Raw genomic sequence first — 27,457 nt, 5'->3', positions numbered from 1 at the left:
AATACAGAACTGAATGGAATACTACTTGCAATAATCTGTAGCTGTTAAAACCATTTATATATGGGTCATCTTAATAATTTGACATTTCATAAAGAAATCACCCAGGGTTCAGTATTTAATGGATTCATGTTACACAAGTTTTTTTCAGAAATTTTCCCAAAACAAAACTTTTTACATTCTTTAAGATATAACTTTAATCAATCACATCATTTATCAACACTGTGCTTCTTAATCAACAGTAATCTACACCTACAAACTAGGACCAGTATAAAATATTGGCCTTTTAAAGTACTCTTTCAATTTTAAAATTCCTGTGTGGTCACTGTCCACTACAGTTTCTAAGTGTTTTGAGTTTTTTCATGGAGACAGAATAATGGCAAAGAGAACCATAGCCAATAGTCATTAAGATAAAATAAAAAAGCTTAATGAATTTTGATCATTTTAATAAATATATATCAAGAAAACCTCACTTTATTACAACACATTCATATACAAGCATCTATCATCTAAATTTTCAACATCAAATGTTTATCAAATATTGAAAATAAAGGACAAAACATTGCTAGACTATTTAGCTATAACACAAGAACATTTGTTTTAAAAATTGGTCCTTGTGGACAATTGTCCAAATGATCCTACTCATACACTGTATGAATGAGACCTATATTTAATATTAATAGCAATAATAATAATTAAAAAAAAGCTTTATCTTGGAGAAACTGGGAGGACTTACTTGTTTCCTCTGTTTGGCATTTGGTTCCTGTAAAGTAATATTTAAAGAGGCCCAAGTCACTTGGTAACCCTGGCAATTGGAATACCATTTCGCAGAAGGAGTTGGCTGGAGTGGAAGGAAAGATGGTCAGAGGGTCACCTGAACACTCTTGCAAATATCCAAATTCAAGACATTACTGAGAAGACTGTTGGCCAAATACACAGTAATGATTACAGACCAAGTCCCATTTCTCCAAAATAACTTTCCAAAAACTAAAATCTTTACATTCTTTAAGATAAATCTTATTGATCACCACATCATTTATTAACATTGTGCTTCTTAATCAACAGCAAAAGTCATATATAAAAAACCACATGCTTTTATAATCTAAACGAGTGAAATGATGCAAAACAGATTAAAGTATAATGCATGCCACGGGCTCATGAACTTCATTGGACAAGAAAACAAAACAAAACAAAACAACCCAAAACCCAGAAAACCCAGACCCCAGCAACACACCGTTGCCATAGAAAAGCTCAAGCAGCTAGTGCTGGTTGCTAACAGCTCTCTCTATTGTGTCCTCCATCCCTATCCAAAAATGCCAAACCCAAAGCAACCGGGCATCAAAAATAAAGGAAGAATAGAGGTGTCGAATCAAAAGCTGAACGCAATAGTTCAAAGTTAACAGTTTCCAAACCATATGTATCCACCCTGTGTTTTTGTTTTTTATTCCTGTTTGTCAAATCCCTGCTGTAACTCTGATTTATCCTTAATTTTCACATTGGCAAAAATTAAGATAAAGTAAGGCACCAAAAATCGCCCTGTATACCACCTCCCTAAAAACCTCATCCCCCATCACAGGCAAGCCGGGAACTTGCAGGGAATACCCTCTCCGCAGAGTGTCAATTGCTGCCCCTAGACAGGTGTTTCATTCGGTTCCATCCTATTTTTATCTGTCACACAGAGACTGTTAAATACAAATACTTAACAGCACTATGAAGCCATTTATCTAGCTCCCTGTCTTCAGTCTTTTATTCAGAAAAAAAAAATACTGTATCATATGGAAGAAGCAGACATCTTTTGCTGGTTATATTGATTGGCTTACCAAATAACTACCTAATGAATTGGCAAACGAGTTGAACTTTCTTAGCTAGTAGTGACAGGCTTCTTGGGGGGCCATGAAACTATCACAAGGGCAGGTTGTCCCCCAATTTAACCTACTGATCTTTTTCTGTAAGAAAACTAAGATAAACTTTTAAATATTAAGTCAATTGTTTCCTTGGTAGAATCACCGCATTTATAAGTAGCTTGCTGATGCCTACTATACAGATGTTTTATGCAATCTGCTCTCCAGGCATTAAAACGACACGGTATGTTCATGGCATAATTTTATCAGTTGTACAAAACTATAAAATCCATTCAAAATAAAATTTATGAGAGCTAACTGATCATGCTGCGCATGCTTCCAAGTTTTGGTGAAAAGATGGTTCATATTTTACTTCCTTTGCTGCAGCACAGTTTGTTGCTTGGTGAAGGCTCCTTTTTCCTTAAAGACTTTTTCCAGGACTCGCTTACATTGTTTTTGTCATTATATCCAGTCTCGAAATAATCATAAAATTGGCCTTTGCACTCAAGATCGAGGTCATTGCCCACAGGTTCATGGCTGAGGGGGTCACCTTCTCTGTTGGTGTCGTTCGCTTTCTCCTCACTTAACCTGGCCTTTTCCTGAACGCCAAGTGACCTGACATTAGTGACAAAGATTTCATTGGCAGGTATCTGGCCATCACTCTTGTAAATGGGTGCCCCGCCTACATCAAAATCCACCTGATGGGAACAACTCGGCAAAGGCAGAGGGGGAGAGGAAGAGGAAGAAGAGGAGGAGGAGGAGGAGGCACTTCCCACATTCGCATTGACAGAAAGGGGTAAATTCAGGTAGTGACCACCGCACTCTTGGTAAAAGCAGCAGGCATGAAACTTTTCACACTCCTCTTTGGCCATCCGTGGTCGTTTTCGGTAAGGACAGTCTTGAGCCATAAACCACTCCTGGGCAGAGGCGCCACTGAAGGAGCAGGCGGGAAAGCACCAGTTATTCTGCATGATGATTTCTCCATGAATCCTTTTCATCAAGTTGTTTATAAGGACAGATCTTCGGAGGTACACTTCAGGATCATCGATAAACTTCAGCTTTTCTAAGGACATATAGAGGATGTGGGCTCGTTCCTCAAAAATTGAGATGGTCTAAAAATTTAAAAAGAGAGAGAGAAAGCTTAGAAAATGGACTGTACAAAAATATTATGCCTGCATATTTCTTTCTTGGCAGGATCTGGTTTGGCAATGTTGTGTTCTTGCTTCCCCTGGGTCCACTTAGAAAGGCTGACCCCAGTGCTGAAGATGCCCCCCATCCTCACCCGAAAAGCTCCCACCCACTTCTTTTTTTTTATTTTCAGAAACCAATCACAATCTTATTACAGGAGCAACAAACTAGGATGTAAAATAACCAACTAAATCTATACGGTTTTTTTTTTTTTAAGATTATTTGCCTGGGCCATGAAAACCATTTATAAAGTTTTCAAAGTTTTGTAAAACCCCTTTGGAATTACATTTCTAATTGCTTATATATGTAACAATTTGGCTAACACTTTGGAAAATTCTCAAGTTTCCACAATACCCCCAAACCAACATTGATATTCTTATGAGTATGTTGGTTTGACACTTTTTTTGTTGTTCTTTTTAGTTATACAGGACAGTAGAGTATATTTTGACATATTGTAATACATGGAGTATAACTTCCCATTCTTGTGGTTGTACATGATGTGGAGTTACACTGTTCACGTATTCATATATGAACACAGGAAAGTGATGTCTGACTCATTCTCCTGTCTTCCCACCCACTGGTATGGTCACACCAGAGAATCCAGCCCAGTGCAGATCTCAGCAGGGGCAGCCTGGTTGTTCAATCTTTTATGGCTCAGTGAGGAAGATGATGAAACACACAACTAATCTAAGCTGTTAGAAGTTAGAAGATCAGTTACCTTGGGTGGAGTAAAGGAGTAGTGACTAGAAGTGGGTTCAATGAAGCATTCTGATAGCTGGTTACATTTTGGTTCTTGACCTGGATATTAGTGATGTGGGTATGTTCATGGGTGAAAATCATCAAGCTGTACTTCACTTGCACTTTTTTTTAATGTATGTATATACAAATACATATGCACACATAGGCACACACATGTACTGCACATCAATAAATGATTTTAAAAAGATGTCAAGGCACAGATCATATTGGGTATGCTTTGAAGTATACCCAGAGTCTGATCTAGCCGTCAGGGAGCACGAGATTTGGCTTTTGGTGCTGTCCTTCTTTTAATCCTCTGGGTGTCATATCTGTAATGACCCTTGCTTGATAAGAGAATAACAATAATTAATGAGGCTCAGACATGGACAGTATCTGTCAGTTGAAGGACCAAAGTAAGCTTTCTTTTAGGGTCTGGCAGGAGAAGGCAACTGCAGAGAGGAAATGAGGGGACTCACTCTTGAGCTGTGAGATACCATCCCTGTGTGATGGTTGGTGCAAATCCAGTAGGAACTGGAAAACTGCTACAACCACAACTTCAAAATTGAAAAGGAAATAAACTGCCAGTGTCCTGGGGGCCAGCTCTCCCAGATCATTAAAAAAAAAAAAGGCAAACTGGTAGCATGACCCAAAGAGCTGTGAATTAAATCAGGGAAGACTGACCAGAGGCCGAGACAAGGACAACGCACACAGGGAAAGGAACACCTGCCAACACATGCTGATGTCTTTCTATGGGCAAGGCAAAAGCAACATCTAAAGCGTGTGGTATGGGTGCAAGAGGAGACAGAAGGGAAGCTGAACTCAAAACCCCTCTGCATTTTAGACAACAATGGTCTGGGGCTATATCCTCTTTCCCTCTTTCATTAAATCACCAGATCATTTTTGAAGGAAGATTATTATAAGGAAAAAAGAACTGATATTTCAAAAGTTCCATAATCCTATGCTCTTTCCCCATCTTGATAATCTCTTAGTATATGTGCAAGAAAGTAAGGTTTGTTCTTCTCTTAGGAATGGATTCTATATTTCAACAAACTTAACATGAATGAATGTGACCTCCCTCAGCCATGAATGAATGTAAGAGGAAGCCCATGTTTGTATTGCATGCACACACTGAGAGGGCAGGGAAAGCCCTGAGGAGCCACCCCCATGTGGGTACACAGAAGTAACATGGGCCACCAGAGGCAGAGCTCAGGCTGGGGAGAGCATGTCAGGACAGAACAAGTGCATTTCCTGGCACATGAAAGTGTAGAACAACCATAACCCTTCAGGCAACTTGAGAAATATTAAATCTTAAGTAAAAAAGATGTTTGTTGCATTGTATAATTTTGTTATTTCTGCATAGAAGATCTCTTTCTGGTTCTCTCTTCAAGTACTTGTGAAAAATAACACAGGACCCAAAAAAGTGACAACACTTAATGTGGCCCTCCAAAGAAGTGGCTCATTTTAATTTCTGGAAATGGATCAAGCAACTAAGTATCTTAAACTCTTAATAAAAATAATGACTATTAAAAAAAAACATACTTTATGGCTACAGCTGCTGAGTGGTGGGTGAAAATCCTCTTCTTCCACATACTTCCTCTTAAAGTATGTGATCTTGGATGTTGTTATAGGATTTGAAATTCCCCTGTAATGTGATCCTGTGGTAATAAATCAGATATGACAAATGACATGCGGTTTGCCAGAGGTTCTCCAAACAAAATACTTTCATTTCCTTTTCTTCCAGAGGACAGCTTGGCTACATCTTTGTCTGTACATGTGGTGATTAAAAATAAACATTTGTCTTAATAGTTGCTATCACACAGAATCCTGTGACCCAAGCTGGGCGAGGGCTTCCAGGCAATTTTAGAGGAAAATGATAACTTTCAGCACCTACTAAACACTCAGATTCTTAAACTCAATGCATAGACAAACAGTGAAATTTGTAAAGGGGAGGAGTACGGCAACTCCGAAATAATATTAATATTTATTCAAACTGTTTCACTAAATCCAGACAACATAATATCACTATTCAGATGTATACATCTTTAATGGGAACCACTGGTAACCAGACTTCTTTTAAATATTTTTGGTTCTAGGTAGTAAACACATGGGGGCACACTGGTGTTATAACAGTTCTTTTAAAAAGCGAAACTTATATATTAAAATTCAGATTTTGGGTAATTAAAATCATTTTCACTCTTAAAAATGTAGCACATCATTCATAATAAAGTAGGACCTAATTTTTAAAGACCACATCTTTTAATCCTTCTTAGTAAAACAGACTTCCCTCAAGTCTTATTTTATATTTTAGTTTTTTTTTCTTTAAATAGCCAGTGCTACCAAAAAATCCCCAAAGGAACTTAAACCTCAAGGATAAAGAATCAGGAAGAATAGACTTCTATTTTGTTGGCTTATAATAGTTTTCCTCCAATACCAAAGCCAGTCATATGTTCCATAAAGAGAAAAGGTACAAAGCTGCTCATCCAAAGTGCAGATTCTTTTATGTCTCAAGGGGTAAAGATTTCACTGTCAAGCCCACCAGAGTTTGTGCCACTCTGAGAGAACTATACAGTTGTACGAGATTGGAAAATAAACTCAAGGAGATTCAAAAATTTGGTTTGGCTCTCCTAAAAATACAGGCCCATGACTTGTATGCAAGGAGCAGCAGAGGTACAGGCACATTTGAATGCAATTTAAATACCACCACTGTCCTCTCCAGGAGCCCTGGGTCTGCTTATGAAAGGCACACTGGCAGCCCTGGAGCATCAGCTCTCAGCTCTCAGCTCAGAAGGACGTCCCATCTGTCTACCAGTCTGGCTGTGGAGGGCAGAAGGGGAAGGTCAAGGGCAATACCTGCCAGTGGGGGACCGGCTCCCCGGTCTCCCTGCAAAGGAGCCTGTGCTGGCCCCGGGGGGCTCGGGCCTCTGTAGCTGTCAGCCTCCCATAGTGTTTGGTACCCAGCAATTTCAGCAGCTCCTTCCGAGACAATGGGCTCGCAGAATCTATTCATGGACAGAACCAGAGTCATCTCTGACAGCCTCAGATCTGGAAAAAGAAAAAGAGAAAACAGCCCCAATCAAGACCAAGCTAAGGGACAGCCTTGGCATCTTCATGCCTTTGCTTTGGGGAACTTTTACTTCCCAGTCCACCCCTTCACTCTGAACCATTTGATTATTTTCCCAAGAAAACCTCAGCAAACTCCTGCTATTAGCTCAGCCTCTGTGTTCAGCAATCTGCATCTCAGGGGCGGATCTTTAAAAGCCCATTTCTTATTCTCAGATTCCCTTCAGCCCTCTTCCAGACAGCTGCTTTGCCTCCTAAACACATTTTCCTCCTGACCTTCCCTCAGAAAATGTTCCACTAAGAGGCAGGGCCAAAACCCTTGTGCTTCCTTTCTATTAATAAGGCAAAATCAATTTTCTAGTCAATCCCCTGGGAGTCTCCTTTGATGAAACCCGCTAATCAATCAAAAGGAAAAGGCGGGGGAGGCAGAAATCTCCACCGTAATCCCAACTGATGCTCTGAGGTTCAGTCTGTTCCGCTGCCCCCTGTCCCCTCCTCCTCTCGCTTCCACAGGCCAGGTTCCTCTACAACATTCTGGGGGCTCCCTCCACTTTCTCCTTCCAAAGCGAAGCAGACAGAGAGACACTTGGTAGTTGTTTCCACCAGCCCTGATCCGCCTGAACTGGATCTGCCTCCAGTCAAAACACTGTGAGATGAAGACAGAAAATTGGCTCCAGTTTCCAGCCGTGAGTTGCAGTCCCACAGGAGCCAAGCACAACATCAACGGAGCAGGCAGAATATTAAACAGCAGCCAGGGCTCAGGGGCCAGAGGCAGCCAGCAACTCCTTACACAGCAAAGCCCAGACACAAGGCAGGAACTTTCCAAGAGGCAACACATCACTGCCCTCCTCTCCAGGTCACGCCCTTCCCTTGAGACTGCAGGAAGAAGGGAATATCTTTGCTGGTGATGCTCCCTGGGCTCCTCCATAACTCATGCATGGGGCCACTTCCATGGGGACTCCATGTTTTCACTTAGTCCAATGCAGGGTTCAAGGTAGGGTCAAGGATAAGTTGAAACGAGAATGAGAAGAGAGTCTGATATTAAAACAAAAAGATCTTGAGGCTGTAGACCAGTGGTGACAACCCGGCAGCCTCAATGCCTTGTTAACTGCCAATTCCTTTAGGAGACCCAAACCTCCACTCTCTCATTCTGCGGTTTAAAGAACTGTCACAAAAGTGATGTCAGACTTGCTTTCTGAAGATTGATTGTCTTTCAAATATACACTAAGGGTCTCGTTCTTTCTTTCTTTTCCAAATTATACAGCTTGTAATGTTCGGAGGGGGGTGTGAATCTGTCATTGTCTCAAGGGAGACCATTACTCCCTCATGCTATAACGAAGGTCCACTTCCAGGTAAAAGAATGAAAAGCTTCGGGGTAAGGGGAAATAGCTTCATTAAAGTGACAAAGTCCTCTGGCTAACAGAGCAGCTCTTGGCAGCAGTGCCTGTCTTTCATCAGGCTTCTCTCTCAGTTCTCAGTCAGTCCCAAACCCACTGAAGTCAGAGAAGGTGTCCAGGTCATTGGGTGGAATTAGTACTCAGCTGATTTAGGCTGCTAAACCTGACCTCCCCTTTCTTTCAAGATGCCCTCCAGAGAGACATCCACAAGGACTTATAAGAGAACCTTGTTACAAGAGGGGGAGAGAAAAGAGGTCTGAACAATTATGAAGAAATAATGGACATGCCATTTATTTGAATCATCAATCAAGAAATTTAGCCTCTGTTGATTTAACAAACTAAGCCATTCTGTCCATCACTTCTCAAACTCCACAAGAGGCAGGGTATCAAAACCTCAGGATACTTTATTCCCTGGAAAACTCTCATGAAATGATCCAATTTCTTAAACTATTCTAAGAGACGATCATATCAGGAAATGCTATTGCTAGAAGCACACAAATCATAGCTTTTTATCAGAATCAGCAGCCTTCTCTTTATTGACAACAATGATATTTTCCAGCTTGAATTTTACACTCACTTTTGTGCTGGATTCTAGGGAAAACATCCAAGCCTTTCGCCTGGCAGAACTTTTATTACAAATAAACAAAAGCAGGTTGATAAACCCAACCCGCTTAAGAAAGAAAAGCATTTGCAGGCCCCCAGTAGCAATTACCTTTGTTTAATAGGATGTTCCTGGGCCCTGTGCTGTTTTATGTTAGTCAGAGTTTGTTTGTATTATAATGGTGAGTAGCTTTTTTGGTTGTTAAGAATTTCAGTGTTTCTATTTGTTAGTATTGTTTCCAGCATATGAAATTTCATCATTTTGCATTTGAACTTGAAATGTGGCATAATAGTTTTTATTTTGGTTGTTTCTTTTGTTTACAACATCTAATTTCAGTTAAGTTTTTCCTTTTTGAATTGGAAACTGTTGCACACAAAATTCTAAATGAAAGAGGCTGGGTTCTGCAAGTGATTTATGTAAATCTGAATAAAACATGAATGAGTTGGGATTATTTGGGAGCAGGGAGGAGATTTTGCAATTGCATCTTCCTAGCCCACTTAGAACTTACACTGGGATGTTAACAAATTAAGGAGAGTTTAATGTTCATGAAACACTGGACTGTATAGCATCAACACCAACGTTTAACATGCATCTTTATTTGTAGTATGTGTAGACAGCCAAGCTCATTATTCTCAGAATGAGATTTACAATACTATTCTGCTACCGAATTCAGAAGTTCAAGTCCACAAATTCATGTGCTGTTAATATTAAATATAGCCACAAAGATGTACACTATGGCAAATTTTTTAACATCAAAAGTGAACAGATTCAAAAGGAGGGTGTTAAAGTGTGTTTTGTCTGTGCATGCATTTAAAAAATAAAAAAGCCCTAACCCTTTATCCTCAGGCTACTGTGTGTCTGTTTTGTTACCCAAGGGGATGTAGTGGAATGACCCCCTCAAGCATACTCAGAAGGCTGAGGGTTAAAATGTCAAGCGTTCCTCGCAAATGTTCATAGTGAAGTTACCAGGCATTTCAATACAATTTGGCTTTTCCAGATGAGCTGTGCTTGCTCCTTCCTTCATTATAATGCTAATAGGAGTGGCTGGCACACAGAACAGGAGGGTAGCTATGATTCAGTGGCACCTTGAATCTAACAGAGGGCTCCTGGTCATGTTTTGCCCATCCCTCCTCCCATCTGTCATTAGAAATCAGAAAACATTTTATTGAGAGCATTGTAGCAGTGAGAGGACTGATTCCAATGCTGGAAGCCGGGAGGTAAAGGGCAGGTATTTCCAACTCACCCTTGACACTGCCAGTCTTAAATATTCTGTCCATGTGGAATCAAGCCCCTGACCTGGACATTGTCCCTAACAAGCTCTCAACACCTTGGCTGGCTCATGGTGGTGGTTGTGGAAGAAGCTGGATAGGCAGAACAAAATCTTCCAACCTTTCTAGACAGACAGCTGTCTCTTTTCTGCTGGTCCCTGCAGTACACCTGTCTTCCCTGGGAAGTCCATTTCTCAGCTGTAATCCCGCGAGGCCAACAGCTTAAGTTGGGTCTTGGGGCTGGGAATGCGGGCGCTGCTCCTAAGGAGGTTGAGGGGTTCCCTGGGTGATAGCCCAAAGAGGGGGGTCTGGGGTTTGGCGGGCCAATCCCCTACCAGCGGGTGGCAGCCATCACTCCTGGTTTCCGCACAACCACACCCCCCCGGGGATTGGCGCCCAGGCCCCTAAATCTCTCTCCTGGGTAGCGGTCAGAGCCCGGCCAGTTGCTGACCGCAGGAGAAAGTAAACACCCCAAGTGTCTGGGAACAAAGGCAAGTTGTCTTTCCACGGTGCAGAAGCCCAGTGCCTCTTCTGAAGAATAAGAGCTATTATTATTCATTCTTTCTTTTAAAACCAAGTTTCCTTCTAAGGGAAATAAACACCGAAGGTAGGATTCCAAGGAAATGACTCACGGCGGCTGGCAGGGCTCTGGCTAGGCTGGCCCGAGCCCCGCGCTCCTGCCCGCAGCGGATGCCTGCGGGGCCCTCACGCCCTCACGGCCCATGCCCGCTCAAAGCAGGCGACTGCGGGAGCGCCCGGCGCTCTGGTGGGACCCGCCGGCGAGCACCGGGCCCGCGCCTCCTTGGACCTGGGGTCCGCCTCTCCCCCCAACATCTGCAGCCGCAGCCGGGCACTTGGGAAAGTTGCTAAGGCCGAGGAGGCAGGAGGAGAGAAAGCGAGGAGAGGCGCGGAGGCGTGGACCCGGCGGGCAGCAGCCTCAGCCCGCTGGGGAGGTGAGCTGAGGACAGAGGAGCCGCCGCCGCCCGCAGCGCGGCTCGGCTGCTGGGGAGGAGGGTGCGGGGGCGGAGGTGGCGGGGGACAGAAGGTGTCAGCTCCTGCAGCTATTCCTTTTTCTTGCAAACGCGCGCTCCTGACATCCATAACCCCTCCCTCCCCACCTGCCAAGCACCGCGGCGTCCAGCTCTGGGAACATCCTTCCTGCTGACCCTAGAATGAGGGGCTAAGCGGCCACCTAGGACCCCGAGGTCTCACCCAGAGCTGCAGTCCCCACCAGCCTCTGGAGTCAGCTCCTGCGCGCGGGCGATAGTCGGAGCAGCCCTAGTGGAGGCGGCGGTTCCCGCCCTGGTAAAGGGCCCCGCGGCGCATGCTAGCCCCGGGAAAAGCCCGCGCCGCCTCCGCGCCCCGCTATGCCCCGGCCACCTCGCTGCTCTGGCCGCCTCGCCGCTCCCACCCCGCAGCGGCCGCCGCGAGTCCACTAGGTGACCCGGGCGCTGCCCTGGAGCCGGGGGGCGCGCCGGAGGCCGCGTGGGTTCGGGTTTGCGCCGGCAGGAGCCCGGAACCTGGCTCTCGCCCTCCGCCCGCCCCGGCCTCCACCCCCGCCACCCGCGCCCAGCCGGGTCTTACCGCGGGGTCAGCGGGGAGGCGGCGGCGGCCGCAGCGCTTGGGCTGCCGCTGGTCCGCTCTAGGCTCGGCGCCAGCCGGACCACCGGTGCACACTCGTGCCGGTCCCGGCCAAGCGGCCCGGTCGGCGGTGGCCGCTGGTGCGCGGCAGGCGAGGGTCCCGGCAGGTCCCGCCGCCGCGACTGGGGTGCTGTGCCGCCGTCGCTGCAGACGGTTATGGTAATGAGCGGCTCTGTCTAGCGAGGAGCGTGTGAAACCCGTCAATCCTGTTTGCCATTTCCCCGTGGATTTCCGAGGAGAGGTTCTGCAGGATGCCCCCAGGGTGAGAGAGGGAACATGACAAGCGCGCCCGCTCTCCCTCCCTCTCTCTGCTCCCGCCGCCGCAGCCACCGCTCCTCAGGCAGCACACGGGGCGCCTTCCCCTCACCCCCACCCCAGCCCGCCCCCTGCCTCCTTCCCTCCTTCCCGCCCTCCCTCCTCCCTCTCCTCCCCTCCCCTCCCGGTGCCCGGGGACACGCGGGCCCAGCTCCAGCCCGCAACCCAGACCCCACGCGCATTCGGCTCCCGCCCTAACCCTAGGGGCTCGGCTCCAACCGAATAATGTATTCATTCTGCAACCTTCTGAGATGTCTTGTCTTTTTTTATTTGGTTTAGTTTTGTTGTGTGTGCATATGATTTAAAAAAAAAAAAAACTGTGCCTTTCCCACCCTTTGCAAAAGACTTTCTTCTCCTTTGCCACAGCAAACGGAGATGAGAAACAGATGTCTGTGCAGGACCAAGCAGTTATTCTCCTCTCCGCCGCCGCCCGCCCCCGCCCGTTCCCCTCCTGAGCTGCATATGTATAAAAAAGCAACCTAGGTCCTGCTGCAACTTGAATTGGCAACTCTTTCTGGGTGGGGATTCTCTGGTGAAAACCTCCAGGGGAAAAAAAAGTAATAAAGGAAGCTATCCTTGGTCAAAAGAATGTAATTTAAGCTCCAGAATCACACTATTTTGCAAATAGTGGTTTTCCCCTATATTGGACTCAATTGGAGTTTGTATTTTTGAAACATTAATTCATAACTTGTGTCTAGGGACCCCTCCATAGTTGAGAAGGGTCATTTCAGGTGTAATGAACACAGGGGCTTGGAATGCATACACCTAATAAAATCGGGGGTGGAAGAGGCACCTGCACAAAAGTGTTACAAGGACTATCGTGTTTGTTTACTGCTACTATGCCAGATGTGCTAAATATAACACTTCTTTAAAACAGTGATCCGCCAACTGAAAAACCAGACCTCTGGCTGCCTGACTCCCTAGGAATCAGGGAGATGCACAGACTGAAAATCGGGGAGGAAAGGAACAAGATCAAGGATGAGGATTAGCATCTGCAAATTGAACTCTATCTAATTTGCATGTTTATTTCTTAGAATTGTAATTAAATTTGTGTAATAAATGTTTTCCATTTCATTTGTATACTTAAAATTTGGGTGACTGACATGCAGTTAAGTGAATTTCCTTTTTCCTTTTTAAAGAAAATGTGGTTTATTCAATAAAGCAGCAAACAAATATTAAGCATAATTAGAACTAATCTGTTTTGAAGGTGTTTTTGTTGAACTTTGTACATTAAAGACACTCAGAGGTTTCAGGGGTATTAGGAAGCCTGGAGGAGACAATTATGCTGAAAACAGACTAACCCAACAGACTATCAGGAGCATTATTTCATTTTTTCCACAAGACATTCCAGGGTTGGATGCCTAGAATTGGGAACCGGCACCCGTCCTGGCTTTATTTGAAACTATATCAAATTGCATTGGCTAATGCATGATGCAGGTCATTACAATGATGATTTAAGAATTGTAAAGATGCCATTTATTTATTTATTTATTTGCAATCAATGAGAGTTGTAGTCCAGGTTAAAGGTAGAATATAATTTCCATTTGGGTCAGGGAGGAGGGCAAGGAAAGGCACAAGGGCATTCAAAGCAGTGTAAGTACTTGAGAATTCTAAATCTGTATGTAAAACTGGTTATTGTCTAACTCCAATGAACTAAATGTGAGGGCTTGGAGGCATGGCTTATTATTGTTTTTATCTCTCTGTATTAAAGTTTTATAGCATTTAAAGGACTATGGGGAAATCCACACACACACACTTGGCTGTGTCAAAATACATAAAACTAAAAGGAGCAAATTAAGCATAAAATTGAGAAATAACATGAGACTAAGAATCAGCATGGGTTGCATTGGCATCTTTGGAGCTTTGCTTTGTCTCTGAGAAATGAGCCTTCTGGGAAATTGGCATTGCCCTAGGGTGAAGAGGACTCTTGGCTTTTAATGGTATAACAAAATGACATCACAATACAAGAATCAAATCATTATGCTTCCCAGTACCCTTGCGGCTCCGAGTGTGAACCTGACCCTGTTTCCTTCAGATATGACATGCCAGCATGTCCTATTGCCGGCTTTCCTTGCCTACTTTTAATCCCAAGTTTACTGTTTTCTGAGATTCAGTGCCCAACTGTTGACAATGTGAACCTGTGTCTACAAGTAGAAAAGGCAGCCATATGTCTATGGAATGAGAAACATCATTTAAAAATTTAAGGTAAGTGGCAGCTATGGCTCGAGTAAAGAACTAACAGCAATTCAACAATGAAATATTTGGAATGAGTGAATGCTATGTATCAGGGACACTATTCGACTGAGAACTATGACATCATCATTTTGGGATATATGTGGATATGTGTGTGAGTTTCCAAGATAGACGGTTGATTATAAAACTTAAAATATTTTGAGCTGCAAATTCACTGAAGGCAGTGATTGTTTTTCTACAGTTAACAAACAGAGTGCCAGACTTAAAACTGCTGAAACCCATTTCACAAAATCTTTTACTCATTTGAAAGGGAGATTTTTGCAAGTAAAAATCTGACTTATTCAGATTTCTGTGGACACAAACCCTGTTTGGATTAATAAAGTCTGAATTACTGGCTTTAAAAAAATGCAACTCTTTTAGAACAAAAAGAAGCACTCAATCAAATTCCTCTTCTCCCTTCTTGGGACTTTCTCTAATTAGACTTTCTTATCCAGTCATTTCATTGAAACTATTCTTGTCGTTGTCACCTATCACTTCCATGTTGCTAAATCCAAAGGTCTTTTCTTGTTTCTGCTCTTTCTTGACCTGTTATTAGTGTTTGAATCAGTTGTTCAATTCTTCCTCCTTCAAATACCTTTTAAAATGGCTTTCAGGATAACACACTTTTCCTGACTTGACTCTTACTTTACTGGGTGATCCCTTCCAAGGCTCCTTTGATGATTCCTCCTGGGACCTCAAAATGTAGGTCTCCCTCAAGCTCAGCCCTTGAACTTCATCTCCGCTCTACAGGTCCTCCCTTGTCAATCTGATCCTGTCTCTTGGCTTCAAATATTGTCCAAATCTGATGACTCCTAAATTTATATCTCCAGCCCAGATTCTCTCCTGACCTCCAAACTCCGTTTAGATGTCTAGTAGGTGTCATAAGATTTGCAGATCTAAAACTCAATCCCCGATTGTCTCTGCCCGCCCCCCAACCTGTGCTACCATTGACATTCTCTATTCATTAACCACATTGTCATTGTTTTTCCAGTTGGTCAGGCAAAAAGTTTAAAACCATCCTTGACTCTTTTCTCCCTCACACCCTACAACTGACACATCAGAAATTCCTCAAGGAATTTCTTTTAAAGTTTTCTAGACACTGATCATTTCTCAGTATTGTTACTACCATCACCAGTCTAAGCCATCAGCACTACCTCATGCTTGGGATATTGCAATAGCCTCCTAACTGGTCTTCCTGCTTCAATCTTTGACCCTCTTTACAGTTTAGTCTTGGCTCAAAATTGATGTCACTGATGTTAGTTTTTGCTAAGACTCTTCCTAAGGTTCTCTATTTTACTCAAAAGCCAGAACTTTGCAATGGGCTGCAGAGGCTGACACTTCCCTGAATTTCCTTGACCTCACTCTGAGCTGCAGTCACTCCAGTCATTCTGCCTTCTTTCTGTTCCTCCAACATGCCAGGTCTTGCTAGCCTCAGGATGTTTGCACAGGCAGTTTCCTGTGTGGAATGCACTTTCCCAGATAACTGTGTAGTCCAATGCTCACCTCTTCCACATCCTGCTCAAATATCACTTTCTTAACAAGTCCTGACCACAGTGCTTAAAATGTGAACACTTCAACTCTATATCCTTCTTTATTTTTATCCAGAAGATTGATTAATAAGCTCTGTGTTTTATGTATATATTCTATTTACCACTTCTCTCTTTCTGCTAGGAAGTAAGATCCATATGGCAGATATTTTAATGTTTTGTTTTTTTTTTAAATTTATCCCTGTCTAAATCTTCAGTGCCTAGTACACCAAAGACAATAAATACATGTATTGATTGATTGAGGATTTGATCGAAGGTTGTTTCACATATGTACAGAAACCCAACAAGGCTAAAATAGAGCTATTCTAGTGCATGTAGAATGGTGAAGCAGACAGTTTATTTTGTTACCAACTCATTTGCCTCTTGTAGAATTCTTTACCTCCGTGTTCTCATCCATCTGCAGCATTTCAAGACCTGAGGATACTGCCAACGTCCTTAGCACCCAATGGTCTCATGCTGCCCTGCCTGCTGGAGAGTCTCCAATACAATGTCATCAAGTGGTGCTGGTGCTCTGGACCAGCCCTCCTTTCTCCCAACCCAGATTTCCGTCATCACCCAGATGCTTCTCCTAAGCTACCATCTTAGACAAAATTACAAAGTATGTGAAGTTGCTCTCCAGGACCCTATAGTGTTACTTCTTGGCAAAGCCACCTTTGCAGAAGCCCAGAACTCCTCCACTTTCTCACCTTCCTTCAAAACTCACTCAGAAAGGCTTCAATAATTACATGCCTCATATATGCAAGAGTTGAGCTAGGCAAGACGGGTAAAGTAGAAATGAGTAAGGAACAGTGGGATGATCCAGAAAGATTCATTTAAGAAAGTAAAATCTCAGAAGTTGACCTTGAAGATAGATAGCTGTCAATACGTAGAAATGGGCAATGAGTAAAAAGTTTTCCAAGCAGAAGAAACAACTGGAGGAAAGTCATGTAAGTTGGAAAGCAAAAGGTACTTTTAGAGAAGAGTGAGTGATCCGGTTTTACTAGAGGGCCTGGTAAAGTAGAAGATAGATGAAGCTGTATCATAATAGACACTGAAAAACAAGATGAGCTTGATTTTCATTCAATAAGCAATGAGTTCATTAAAGAAGCTTGAACTGGGGCATGACATAGTCAAAGCCAAGCTTAAGGATGAGTGAGGTCCAATGGAAAATGGTATTGGGAATAACAAGCAGAAATCTCTTTTGGCCACCTAGAGAGGAAAACTGTGGTTCTGCATTTGAGTGCAGGTCTCTGAGTGAGAAGAAGATAGGTGAGATGCCACAGGTGTGAGACTCTTGGACAGGTGTGAGATGGAATGTTTGGGCTATACTTAACTGTGGGAAAGAGGAGTGGAAAGTGACGCTGAGGTTGCTGGTTGAGTTACTGTGTGGTCAAGAAACAGGTTTGAAGGGAATAGGATGTACTAGCTCTGGGTATGTTGAATGTGAGGTGTTTATGGAACAGACAGATGGAGCATCCAATAGACATCTGAATGTCCTGGTCTAGCTGAGGCAGAATAAGAGAGCAAATTATAGAACCGTATCATTATTTTAATATATATTGAAGCTGAAGCCTTAGAACTTGGTGCAATGGTTGAAGACATTGTCAAGACCCCAAGAGTGAAAGAGTTATATCACTACTTTAAACAATCTATTAAATGCATTTATTTAGAGGTGAAAACAACATTTGTGGGCTAGATATGTGAGTTATTTCAGTATCATCTGTAGTTAATAGTGTACATCCTTTGGCTTAAATTTAAAAGAAGAAATTAGGGATGGGGTGGTAGAGTTTTAGCAGCAGGAATCTCTCCAAACTGCCCTGAAAGCATAACACAGAGGTAATTTTATGACATGTTTCTGCATGTGGCTGAATTTACTTATGTGCCATCATAGGTGGAAAGTGATTTGTTTCATCAGATAATCCTGAAATAATCCCTGAAAAGATGTTCATTATTGATCATGAGCTCCGAGTGTTATCTCTCTCAGGGATATTTGCATTTTAATAGGAGTATCATGACTTTAATCAAAGCAATTAATAATTAATGACATGATTTCAGATGTAATACAAGTCAGTAAGTATTATTTCTTAATGGAAATTCCATAACATATATCGTCCTTGCTCAGGGTACTATTTGGGGGGACCTACATTGGTGAATAGCTAGGAATGATTTACAGTAAGCTTACCAATTATGTGTAGAGAGATGTTCTTCTAACATTCTTGGTAATTTTTTAATTAAAATATTTCCATCGAAATTCCCTTAATATTATTAATACTATATTAGCTAAAAAAGCATGGTAACTAGGTGTCCAATGACACCAACATTCATCTCAAGACTTCAAGGAGAAAATGGGTCCTGAGTCATGTATGAATTTGGGTTGGACCTGGATAACCAGAGAGGAGGAAGACCCTCTGTGTGACCCACATGTGACCATGAGTACTGAGTACTCCAGAAATGAGGGCACTGGATGAATCAAAGCCAACTCGATGCTTTAAAAAAACCTTCCTGTTTGGGAATATGGCCGGGCTGTTGTCAGGAGCACAGAGGGAGGAGGGAAGAGTTGTTTGAGCAAAAGGTAGTGAAAGAGTGTGTGTGTGTGTGTGTGCGCGCGCGCATGTGTGTGTGTGTGTACACGCGTGTGTGTGTGTTTGCGCGCAGGCGTGCTTTGGAAGTGGACTGGGTTTAAACTTTTTACGTAATAAACTTGGATAATAAGTTAATGAGAAAATGGTGACATGACTATTTGCCAGAAATATCACTTTTTTTTTTTGGTTGTTGTTATTTCCATTTCTCTTTTCCAGAGATTTTCTTCCCTGTATCCTTTTTATCCTTTTCCTTTTTTTAAAAAAGAGCATATGTAGTTTTTTTTCTTCACCAAAAACCCAACACACAAGATCGACACTTTCTAGAACACTAATTTTGAAATCTGAATTACTGAATACAGAGGTGCCATGTTTCATCTGAAATCTAAATGCAGATTTTGGGGAGGCCAGGGAGAGGCTGTGCAGGGTGGTGGTGGTAGTGTGGGATGTCCAGAGCTGGACAGCGACACATAAGGCTGTTTAAGCCTAAATATTATTCTCATTGTACAACAACAGAAGCCTCCTGAAACCCTCGTTTTATCATCCCAATAGAAAGAAGATATAAGCCAAGGGGCAAAAGATCCAAAAAAGGGGCAGTATATGGAGAAACTACAGCCACTCATAATTTGATTCAAACTCCCTTTCCTTCTCTTACATGCCTCATCTGTACATTGTTATAAAACAGGCAGGCTAAACATTTTATGCACAGATTAGCATAGTCAGTGATACTGTGTCATCACAATCAAGCTGCACATAGAGAATTAGCCCAACATAGTTCTTTCAGGAGCTGTGGTATCTGAAGACATTGGCAGTATTTTCTTTTTTTTAGCTCAAATTTCACCTACAAGTCTTTATACATTAATGTATACCTAGTCTGTTTCTGCTTTTTATATAAGATTCAAGCCTCAAAGAAAAGTTTTGGTAACTGACAAGAATACATTCCAATTAAGTCATAATTTGAGCTATTTTTAAAAAGTATAGAGCTGGGCGCAGTGGTGCACTCCTGTAATCAATCCCAGCAGCTCAGGAGGCTGAGACAGGAGGATCATGAAGTCAAAGCCAGCCTCAGCACAAAGCAAGGCACTAAGCAATTCAGTGAGACCCTGTCTCTAAATAAAATACAAAAAATAGGGGTGGGGAATGTGGCTTAGCGGTAGAGTGCCCCTGAGTTCAGTCCCTAGTCCCCCTCCCCCCAAAAATTAAAAACAAAAACATTCTGTTTTTAAAAAAGGATAGAGATTTTAAGTGCCATCATAATTCTATTTATTAAATTTAAGTTGTATGCTCTTTCACTACTAAAATGATTAACACAAAGTTTAAGTGAAATGTGTCCACTTTCACAAGCATGTTTTTCATAGATCAAATATGTTACAGTAGAGATCTAGGATAGTTATGAAGGCATAAAGCCCTATTTAGGATAAAAGTATAAGGGAGACATAGCATTTGCTAATCATTTTTCTCTCCTGTAGGTAATGGCCTTGGTTTAAAGCTCTTGATTGAATGACCATGTATACAACACAGAGAGAGTGAACTATGTCAATAACTGGTGCAGGAAAGGAGAACTAGGGGGGGATACCAGGAGAAAAATTCATCTTTAAGCATTTCTTTGTATTCCTACTTTATGAGTAGTAAAAAGCATGCAGGCCTATCAAATTTCACAACAAAACCTGCTTATGCCATCGGAAAGGTATATTTATTTTCCACAATCTAAAGGGAAAGCCATACAATTGGTGCGGAAAAAAAAATGGAGAGAGAGGCAGAAGGAGGCGGTGGGGGAGAGAGAGAGGGCGAGAGAAAGAAAGAAAAGAAACAACCTGCAGCAGACATCACCTGAGCAGGAAATTACACATCCTGCACACACAGGCAGGCTCTGCACACACATGCACAGAATTCATCTCTGACAATTTAATTGTTTAATGGTAGGACTAACAAGGAATCCTTTCTAAAGTAATGGCATATAAAGGCTTCCTAGTGAAGTTAATATTCCTGCTGCATTTGATGGGTGTTTCCCATTTGTGCAGTTCTGCCCTAACAGACTCCTGGTGTTTGATGGGGAGAAGCAGGAGGGGTGATGGGTCTGTATTCAATAGCAGGATCTGGAGAATGCCTTAGCCTGTGACCTTAGCCATTAAAACAAAAAATCCAAGGCCATGATTGGCACCAGAGCAATTGCTTACGTGGGTTGTAATGTCTTGGCTTGCAGTCCTAAAGATCTGGTCTTCGTGGACCACAGGCTGGGTGTTTCAGGCACAAAGTCCTGCTTGTAGAGTTGTCTGTTTTTGCTCAGTTCACTAGAACCAGGGTTTGGCAGCCATTTCTGCTGAGGTTGCAGGACTTCAGTGTGACCAGTCTTCTAGATAATGACATGCGTGATGCCTCAGCTGCTCTGGTTTGAATTCTCATCCTGAGTCACAGACTCTTCTCATATTTCCTTAGGTTTCAACCTTGCTCCTAGGCTTTCATTTGATCCCCGGATGGCCTGCCTGTTACAGCAGTGTACATAACCATGAACCCTCCTTGGAAGAAGGACCATCTCGAGAAGCAGGAAGTTTTCAAAGCAGACCCTAACGTTCTCATTTGGTAATTTCCATTCTTAATACATTTTACGTTCTTTTGCTCTGAGTGACTTGGCTTTGGATGGAAAACAAAGTTTCATTGCCTGCATCAGAGGAACTCAGTGGAGGTGGTCTGAACACCATGGAAAAGTTGCTTTGCTCTGCAGCATGTTTCCCTGTGGTTGTGAACCACCAGCATGCTGTGCCGGCTCCTCTCACTGAAGCACTGTGTCTCTCAGTCAAGGAAAAGGCTTAGTAGGCAGAGTTGGAAATGACAGACTATTTTTAACACGAGCTTTCTATCCCACAGCTCTGGTTCCTACTTCTATTATCATTACTTATTCATAGACTTTTATTCCCAAATATCATTACCCTTTACCGTAATAGGATCAGCAAAGCAACCACTTAAAACAAAACAAACAGATGCAGGAATCTAAGTCCTGTAGTGGTCCTGTTTTCTCCACTGTGCCTGCTCCCTGCCTCTCCCTGACTACCTAGGGGAGAAGTTGATTTTATCAGTCGCTAAGCAGCTTGGCTGCTTCAGAAATGCCAGAGTAACAAAGGGACTTGGCACCAGAAAAGGTGTGAAGGCACCAGCAGTCTAGGAAAACAGGAGGGAGGTAACAAAATCTAAGAAAAAAACAAGGGAGGAAGAAGGAAGAGGAGGAAGGTGGGAAGTGTCAAGAAAACTAAAAAGAATACGCAGTGTGCATTCCTTAAGCTTAGAGTCTGTGGAGGAAGACCCTTCTAAAGCAGACCCCATTTAATTTACAGTGAACCTTAAGTGGGATCCTGGGGTTATTCCCTGCCTTCTAAAGATAGCTACAATGTACTGAGGACCTGCTATGTGCTTTCTATATGTTATATGATTTGCACATCTTTTAATAGTGGGTATCATTTTTTTCCTCCTTTCACATTCATGAAGACTAAGGTTGAGAAAGCCTGAGTGGCTTATCTAAAGTTGTATTTCTTAACTTAGTGGAACTGGAATGTAAACTTAGATTTTATGAATCCAAAAAACTGTGTCCATAACCATTACAACTTTTTCATATTGACACCCACAGTGATACATGGCCTTGTATTTTAATCAGTCGTTTGTCTCTCCACTCATGCATTTATTCACTATATACCACCTTGTTCCAGAAGTGATTTAAGATAGTGGAAATGACTTGGAGTTATACATATCTAAGCAGCTAGCACACAGTACACTCCAAGTATTTGTTGATCAACAGAGTGGTAGAACCTTGATTTGTTAAAAGTTTAGGATTGTTTCACCTTTGCTTTTTTTTTTTAATCCAGAAACTCATCTGTGGTTTGGATATGGAGACAAGAGACTGGATAAATCCATCTCCCCAAATCTCTTATAGACCTAGGCTTCTATACAGGACTAGTTTATCATGTGGAATGAAAATTATTTTCTCTTTCATCATTAATTACAGAAGGGTAAGAAGTAAATTGTCAGGAGGAAAAAAAAGAATAACTTTACCATAACCCAACAAACACTACCTCAACCAGGTGATCAAGGTCAATGTTAACAAATGCTAACTCAAGTTGATAGTATGTATGCTTGGTGTGTGATGTATTGAAGTGGCATTTTACCTCTGTGGTCTTCCTCCTCAAATCCCATTACTTCAACCTAACCATGAAAAACACCAGGCCATTCCCAACTGAGAGGCTTTGTACAAAATACTTGACTGGTACTCCTCAAAACTGTCAAGATCATCAAAAACAAAGAAAGACTTAGAAACTGTTGCAGTCAAGAGGAATCCACCAAGACAGGATGACTGCATATAATATGGTATCCATAGAACAGAAAAAGGACATTCCGTAAAAACTAAGGAAATCTGAGGAAGTATGGATTTTAATTATAATATCATTATTCATTAATTTAAAGAAAAAACATCCATACCATAAGTTGTTAATAAGAGCAAAAATAGTTGTACTAGACATATGGAATTTTGTTGTTTTCTGTAAATCTAAAACCTTTGTACACAATTGAGCCTATGAAAATATGTTTACACACACACATACACACATACACACACACAGTGAATAATCCAAGAATACCGACAGAACCTGTAACATGACTAGATGGAGAATATTTGCCCCTATCTTGAAAGCCAATCCAATCAAGATGAATAGCTTTTTCTTAAATTAGTGCAATTTAGTTTCCTGTTGATTTTTGGAGTTTTATGACTGGCTTTTGAATATTTAAAGATAGGGCCAAGTTGCAAAGGAATGATTCAGTCTATTCCTGTGTTCCCAGTAGATATTCTTCTGGAATAACTGAATTCCATTGCAACATATGCTTGCAGAGCTTCCCTGGCTGGCACTGCAGACCTTCCACCCACTACCCACAGTCCAGTGTCAAGCTACTCCAAGGTGTTAGTTTCTCTCTCTTTAGAAATTAACAAGGGTTCCTGAATCAATCCAGAAACTGATAAAATAATTATCTCAATTCAAAACACAAATGCCACATCCTGTTTATACTAATTGGTAACTCCTAAAGTCTTACATGTAGCAATATCAGCAACTTTGTCATCAATAGAAATCTTAGATGTGTTGGGGGCTGGGGTTGTGGCTCAGCGGTAGAGCGCTTGCCTAGCACGTGTGAGGCCCTGGGTTCAATTCTCAGCGCCACATAAAAATAAATAAAATAAAGATATTGTGCCCAATTACAATAAAAAAAAAGAAATCATAGATGTGCACCCAGCACATTACAGTTATTATAGATATCTTGAAATATTGTTTACACTATCATTGCTTTGTAATTATAGTTATTAGTATTTGCTAGTTATTAGATTTGCTACTGTATCTTGATATTTAATATATTAATTATGCATGTGGATTACTGTATTACAAATTTTAAAGTATTTTGACAATTGTATTTTAATATAATTGGTTTCTTTTGTGATTCTATGGTATTTTAAAAAATATATTTATTTATTTATTTATTTATTTATTTATTTATTTTGTGTGTGTGTGTTTTGTTTTGATTTTTTTTGGTGCTGGGGATTGAACCCAGGGCCTTGTGCATGCAAGGCAAGCACTCTACCAAATGAGCTATATCCCCAGCCCCCTAAAAAATATATTTGAAAACATTTTTCTGAGAAGGAGTTCAAAGGCTTCTCTAGATTGTTAAGAAAGCTCACAGAACAAAAAAGTTTAAGAACCTCTGAAGTAGTGGAAGAAACTTGAATTGAGTCATAAATTGTGTACTCTCCATCAAATTCACCCCTAGGATACTCATTTTTCTCAGCAGTGCCTACTCTATAAGGAATCACTATTATTATTTGTTATCCTTGGCCATTAGATAAAAATGACTTTTTACCAGGGTTTTAAATGCAGTTCATTGCAAGGAATATTTTTCACCCAATGATTTAGACCATGCTTACATGAGCAAAATGAAATGGAAAATTGAGTCAATTCTCTAGATAATAATTCACACTAATAGGTTCCTACATTTGCCTGCAACATCCAGATAATCAAAGAAAAAATGTTTTTAACTTGAATTATCAGCATAGCAACATCACAATTCTCAACTGCACTTCGAATACGTAGATTCAAGTGCCAGAATTGACGTTCTTAAGAATATGAAGAGGAATGTGACTCTTTCTGGAGATACTCCAAATACACACACTGAGATAACTCATATATTCCAGAGATGTTTGTGGTTGACTGTGCATCAAGATACATACTCACGATTGATTAGAAATGAGTTCTGTGTTAGATAAACCTTTTTCATTCCATCTGGATCCACAGATCTCTAAACCAATTGGACTTCTGTGTAATACTTCTGTCTTAGGACAGTACTGTCTAGTTCAGACCTTCTGGTCATTTGTATGAATGTAGTGAATGTTTTAAATGGAAACACAGGCTTACTCTTGACTTGAAGTGTATAGATCCTAAGCAATCTATACACAATAGTGTACATTCACTGATCTTTTTTAAAAAATATATTTTTAGTTGTAGATGGACACATATCTTTATTTATTTTTTTGTGGTGCTGAGGATTGAAGCCAGTGCCTCACATGTGCAAGGCAAAGGCTCTACCACTGAGCTACAGCCCCAGCCCCATTCAGTGATCTTTTAAGAAAGCTTAAAAATTTCTGTGATTTGGATATGGTTTGTCTCTCAAGGTTCATGTGCTGGAGGCTTGGTCCCTAGGGTGGTGCTATGAAGAGGTGGTAGAACCTTTAGAGCTGGAGCCTAGTGGAAACAACTTAGGCTATGAGCATTACCCTTAGAAGGGATTGATAAAAAGATCTGTTGCCTGGGGAGGGTGGGGCGTGCATGCCTGTAACCCTAGCAGCTTGGGAGGCTGAGGCAGGAGGATCATGAGTTCAAAGCCAGCCTCAGCAACTGAGTTAGGCTCTAAGCAGCTCGGCAAGACCTTATCTCTAGGTCAAATATAACAACGGGCTGGGAATGTGACTCTGTGGTTAAGCATCCCTGGGTTCGATCCGAGGTAACAACAACAACAAAAAGTCTATTGACTCCTTAAATGTTTGATGTCTTGTCTCACCATATACTCTCTCCTCATAGGCATTTGCTCCTCCTAATATCCCATTCACCATGCTGTGATGTAGCCAGAAGGCCCTCACCAGAGCCTAAGAAGATATAGGTATCATACTGTTGGATCCCCAGAACTGCAAGATCACTCTTCTTTATAAGTTACCCAGGCTGGCTGTGGTGGTGCACATCTGTAATCTCAGCATTTTGGGAGGCTGAGACAGAAGGATTGTGAGTTCAAAGCCAGGCTCAGCAATTCAGCAAAACCCTAAGCAATTCAGTGAGACCCTGTCTCTAAATAAAATATACAAAAGGGCTGGGGATACAGCTCAGTGGTTAAACACCCCCTGGATGCAATCCCTGGTACTGACAAAACAAACAAACAAAAAACCCAGTTACCCAGTCTCAGTTATTTTATTGTGGCAACAGAACATGGACTAAGACATAAACCAAATGTACACTGAAAAGACTTGAATTAGTTAGAAAATAAATAAAGAACTGGAAAGTCTTTGTGAGTCTGATCTTTTCCATCCCATGATAGAATTCATTCAGTCTAAAGAATGTATTATATTTTCTCTCTCAGCTATCCCCTCTCATAACTCTACACCTGAAGCTCTAAAGAAGAATTTAATTCAGTTGACATAATTATGTTGAGAAGATAAACTATAGCCATATTGACTCTAGGTAATTTTTGCAACAAAAAGAAAGTTATCTGGCCAGTAGACCATCACTTCAAACACATATTACACATGGTATTAGTTTTCTGGTGGTTTGTTGGCAATCTTTGGTATTCCTGGTCTTATAGAAGCATCACCCCAATCTCTGCCTTCATTTTCTCATGGTGGTTTTTCTGTGGGTGTTTCTCTGTGTTCACATTTCCCCCTTTCTGTAGGGACACCAATCTTATAATAATCATATCAGCCATAGCCATACTTCTAAAAAAAAGTCACATTCTGAGTGATGAGGGTTTGGACTTCAGCATATGAATGGGGTGGGGGGGTGTCACAATTTAAGCCATATCATACACATTAAGTATTCAATATATATTTGAAATATTGAATTGAAAGGTAATATGCCTATGAAAAGCTAGAGGGCCTTGAACTTCATGAGAGGAAATGACAGTACTCAAAAAGCTCTGATGTCAGTGTAACCATCAACTTAGCAGTGAAATCAATTCCACTTTCTCTCTATCTTTAAGGTAATTACTAACAGCTGTTCTTAATAGTGAGAAGAATGAGCATGTATATTGAGGCTTCATCCACACAGTTTTAGAGATTCTGGTAGAGGATTGGATAGACCTATGCTTTTAAGGCTGTGGTGAGGCAGCACTTCATGGTGGCAGTGCATGGTGGAGCAAACCCTCTCACCTTATGCCAAGAAACAAGAGAATGAGCAATTCACTTCAATTCACTTTAATGCTTCACTGTTCCCTATAACATGGGCATGTTTTCTAACACAGAAAGGATCCTTATGCTAGTAACCCTTGGGTAAAGTTGAGTCCCTAATCTAAAGATGGATCAAGCTTACACTATAGTTCCTTGTTCCTTCCAGAATACTGTAGGTCTGTTTAATCACGCAATTTGAGTAGGGTGTCTTTACTGCCCAAGAATTTGTATCTCTGAGAATACACCCAAAGAAGGGAGATATTCCATAGGATCAATCTTTCATTGAAAGAAAGTGAAGAAATGTGGAGAGCAATGATCTAAATCACAGCCTGTCTTGTGGGCACATTGGCACTGGGAACTGCCTGTACAAAGTTTCAGGCCCAGATGCTCCAGTTGCTATGGTGACACTGGCCTGAGAAGGCTCCATGCCAAAGTGCAGAGCTGTTATCAGTTGAGGCCTTGAGTTCAGCACCTTCTCCCATGGATAGTAAATTCTGAGCAAAACAAGATAACCCTAATGTCTCACCAGTCCTGCATCCTTCAGATTGCCTACTTTGCTGAAACGTTCCTACAATTAACCTTTTGATGATAAAACCTATATAATAAACCTGCTGAGCTCACT

At 41.7% G+C, this 27,457-nt stretch overlaps 1 protein-coding gene and 1 long non-coding RNA gene across 4 annotated transcripts; one reads left to right on the top strand and one right to left on the bottom strand.

Moving 5' to 3' along the window:
* Positions 1-426: 426 nt before the first annotated feature.
* Positions 427-12,086, bottom strand: Sertad4 (SERTA domain containing 4). Its single transcript, XM_046452294.1, has 4 exons — positions 11,675-12,086; positions 6,615-6,806; positions 5,304-5,419; positions 427-2,950 (listed from the first exon to the last, which is right to left on the bottom strand). The coding sequence occupies exons 2-4, from the start codon at positions 6,787-6,789 to the stop codon at positions 2,201-2,203; spliced, it is 1,041 nt and encodes a 346-aa protein (XP_046308250.1). The 5' UTR covers positions 6,790-6,806; positions 11,675-12,086; the 3' UTR covers positions 427-2,200.
* On the top strand, positions 10,537-25,958 carry LOC124097718 (uncharacterized). Of its 3 annotated transcripts, none has more exons than XR_009227494.1 (3): positions 10,537-11,043; positions 20,820-20,963; positions 25,484-25,958. It is a non-coding gene; the product is annotated as an uncharacterized LOC124097718 (long non-coding RNA). The 3 variants fall into 3 exon arrangements; XR_006853342.2 differs by lacking the exon at positions 10,537-11,043 and adding an exon at positions 15,565-16,423; XR_006853343.2 differs by lacking the exons at positions 20,820-20,963; positions 25,484-25,958 and adding an exon at positions 12,924-13,237.
* Positions 25,959-27,457: the final 1,499 nt, after the last annotated feature.

The sequence above is a fragment of the Marmota monax genome, unplaced genomic scaffold, assembly GCF_021218885.2.
Source record: "Marmota monax isolate L192 unplaced genomic scaffold, Marmota_monax_Labrador192_F-V1.1 WCK01_AAM20220418_F8-fsc00105, whole genome shotgun sequence".
Lineage (NCBI taxonomy): Eukaryota > Metazoa > Chordata > Mammalia > Rodentia > Sciuridae > Marmota > Marmota monax.
Note: the sequence above shows the minus strand (reverse complement) of the source record. Positions and strands in the feature narration are given on the sequence as shown.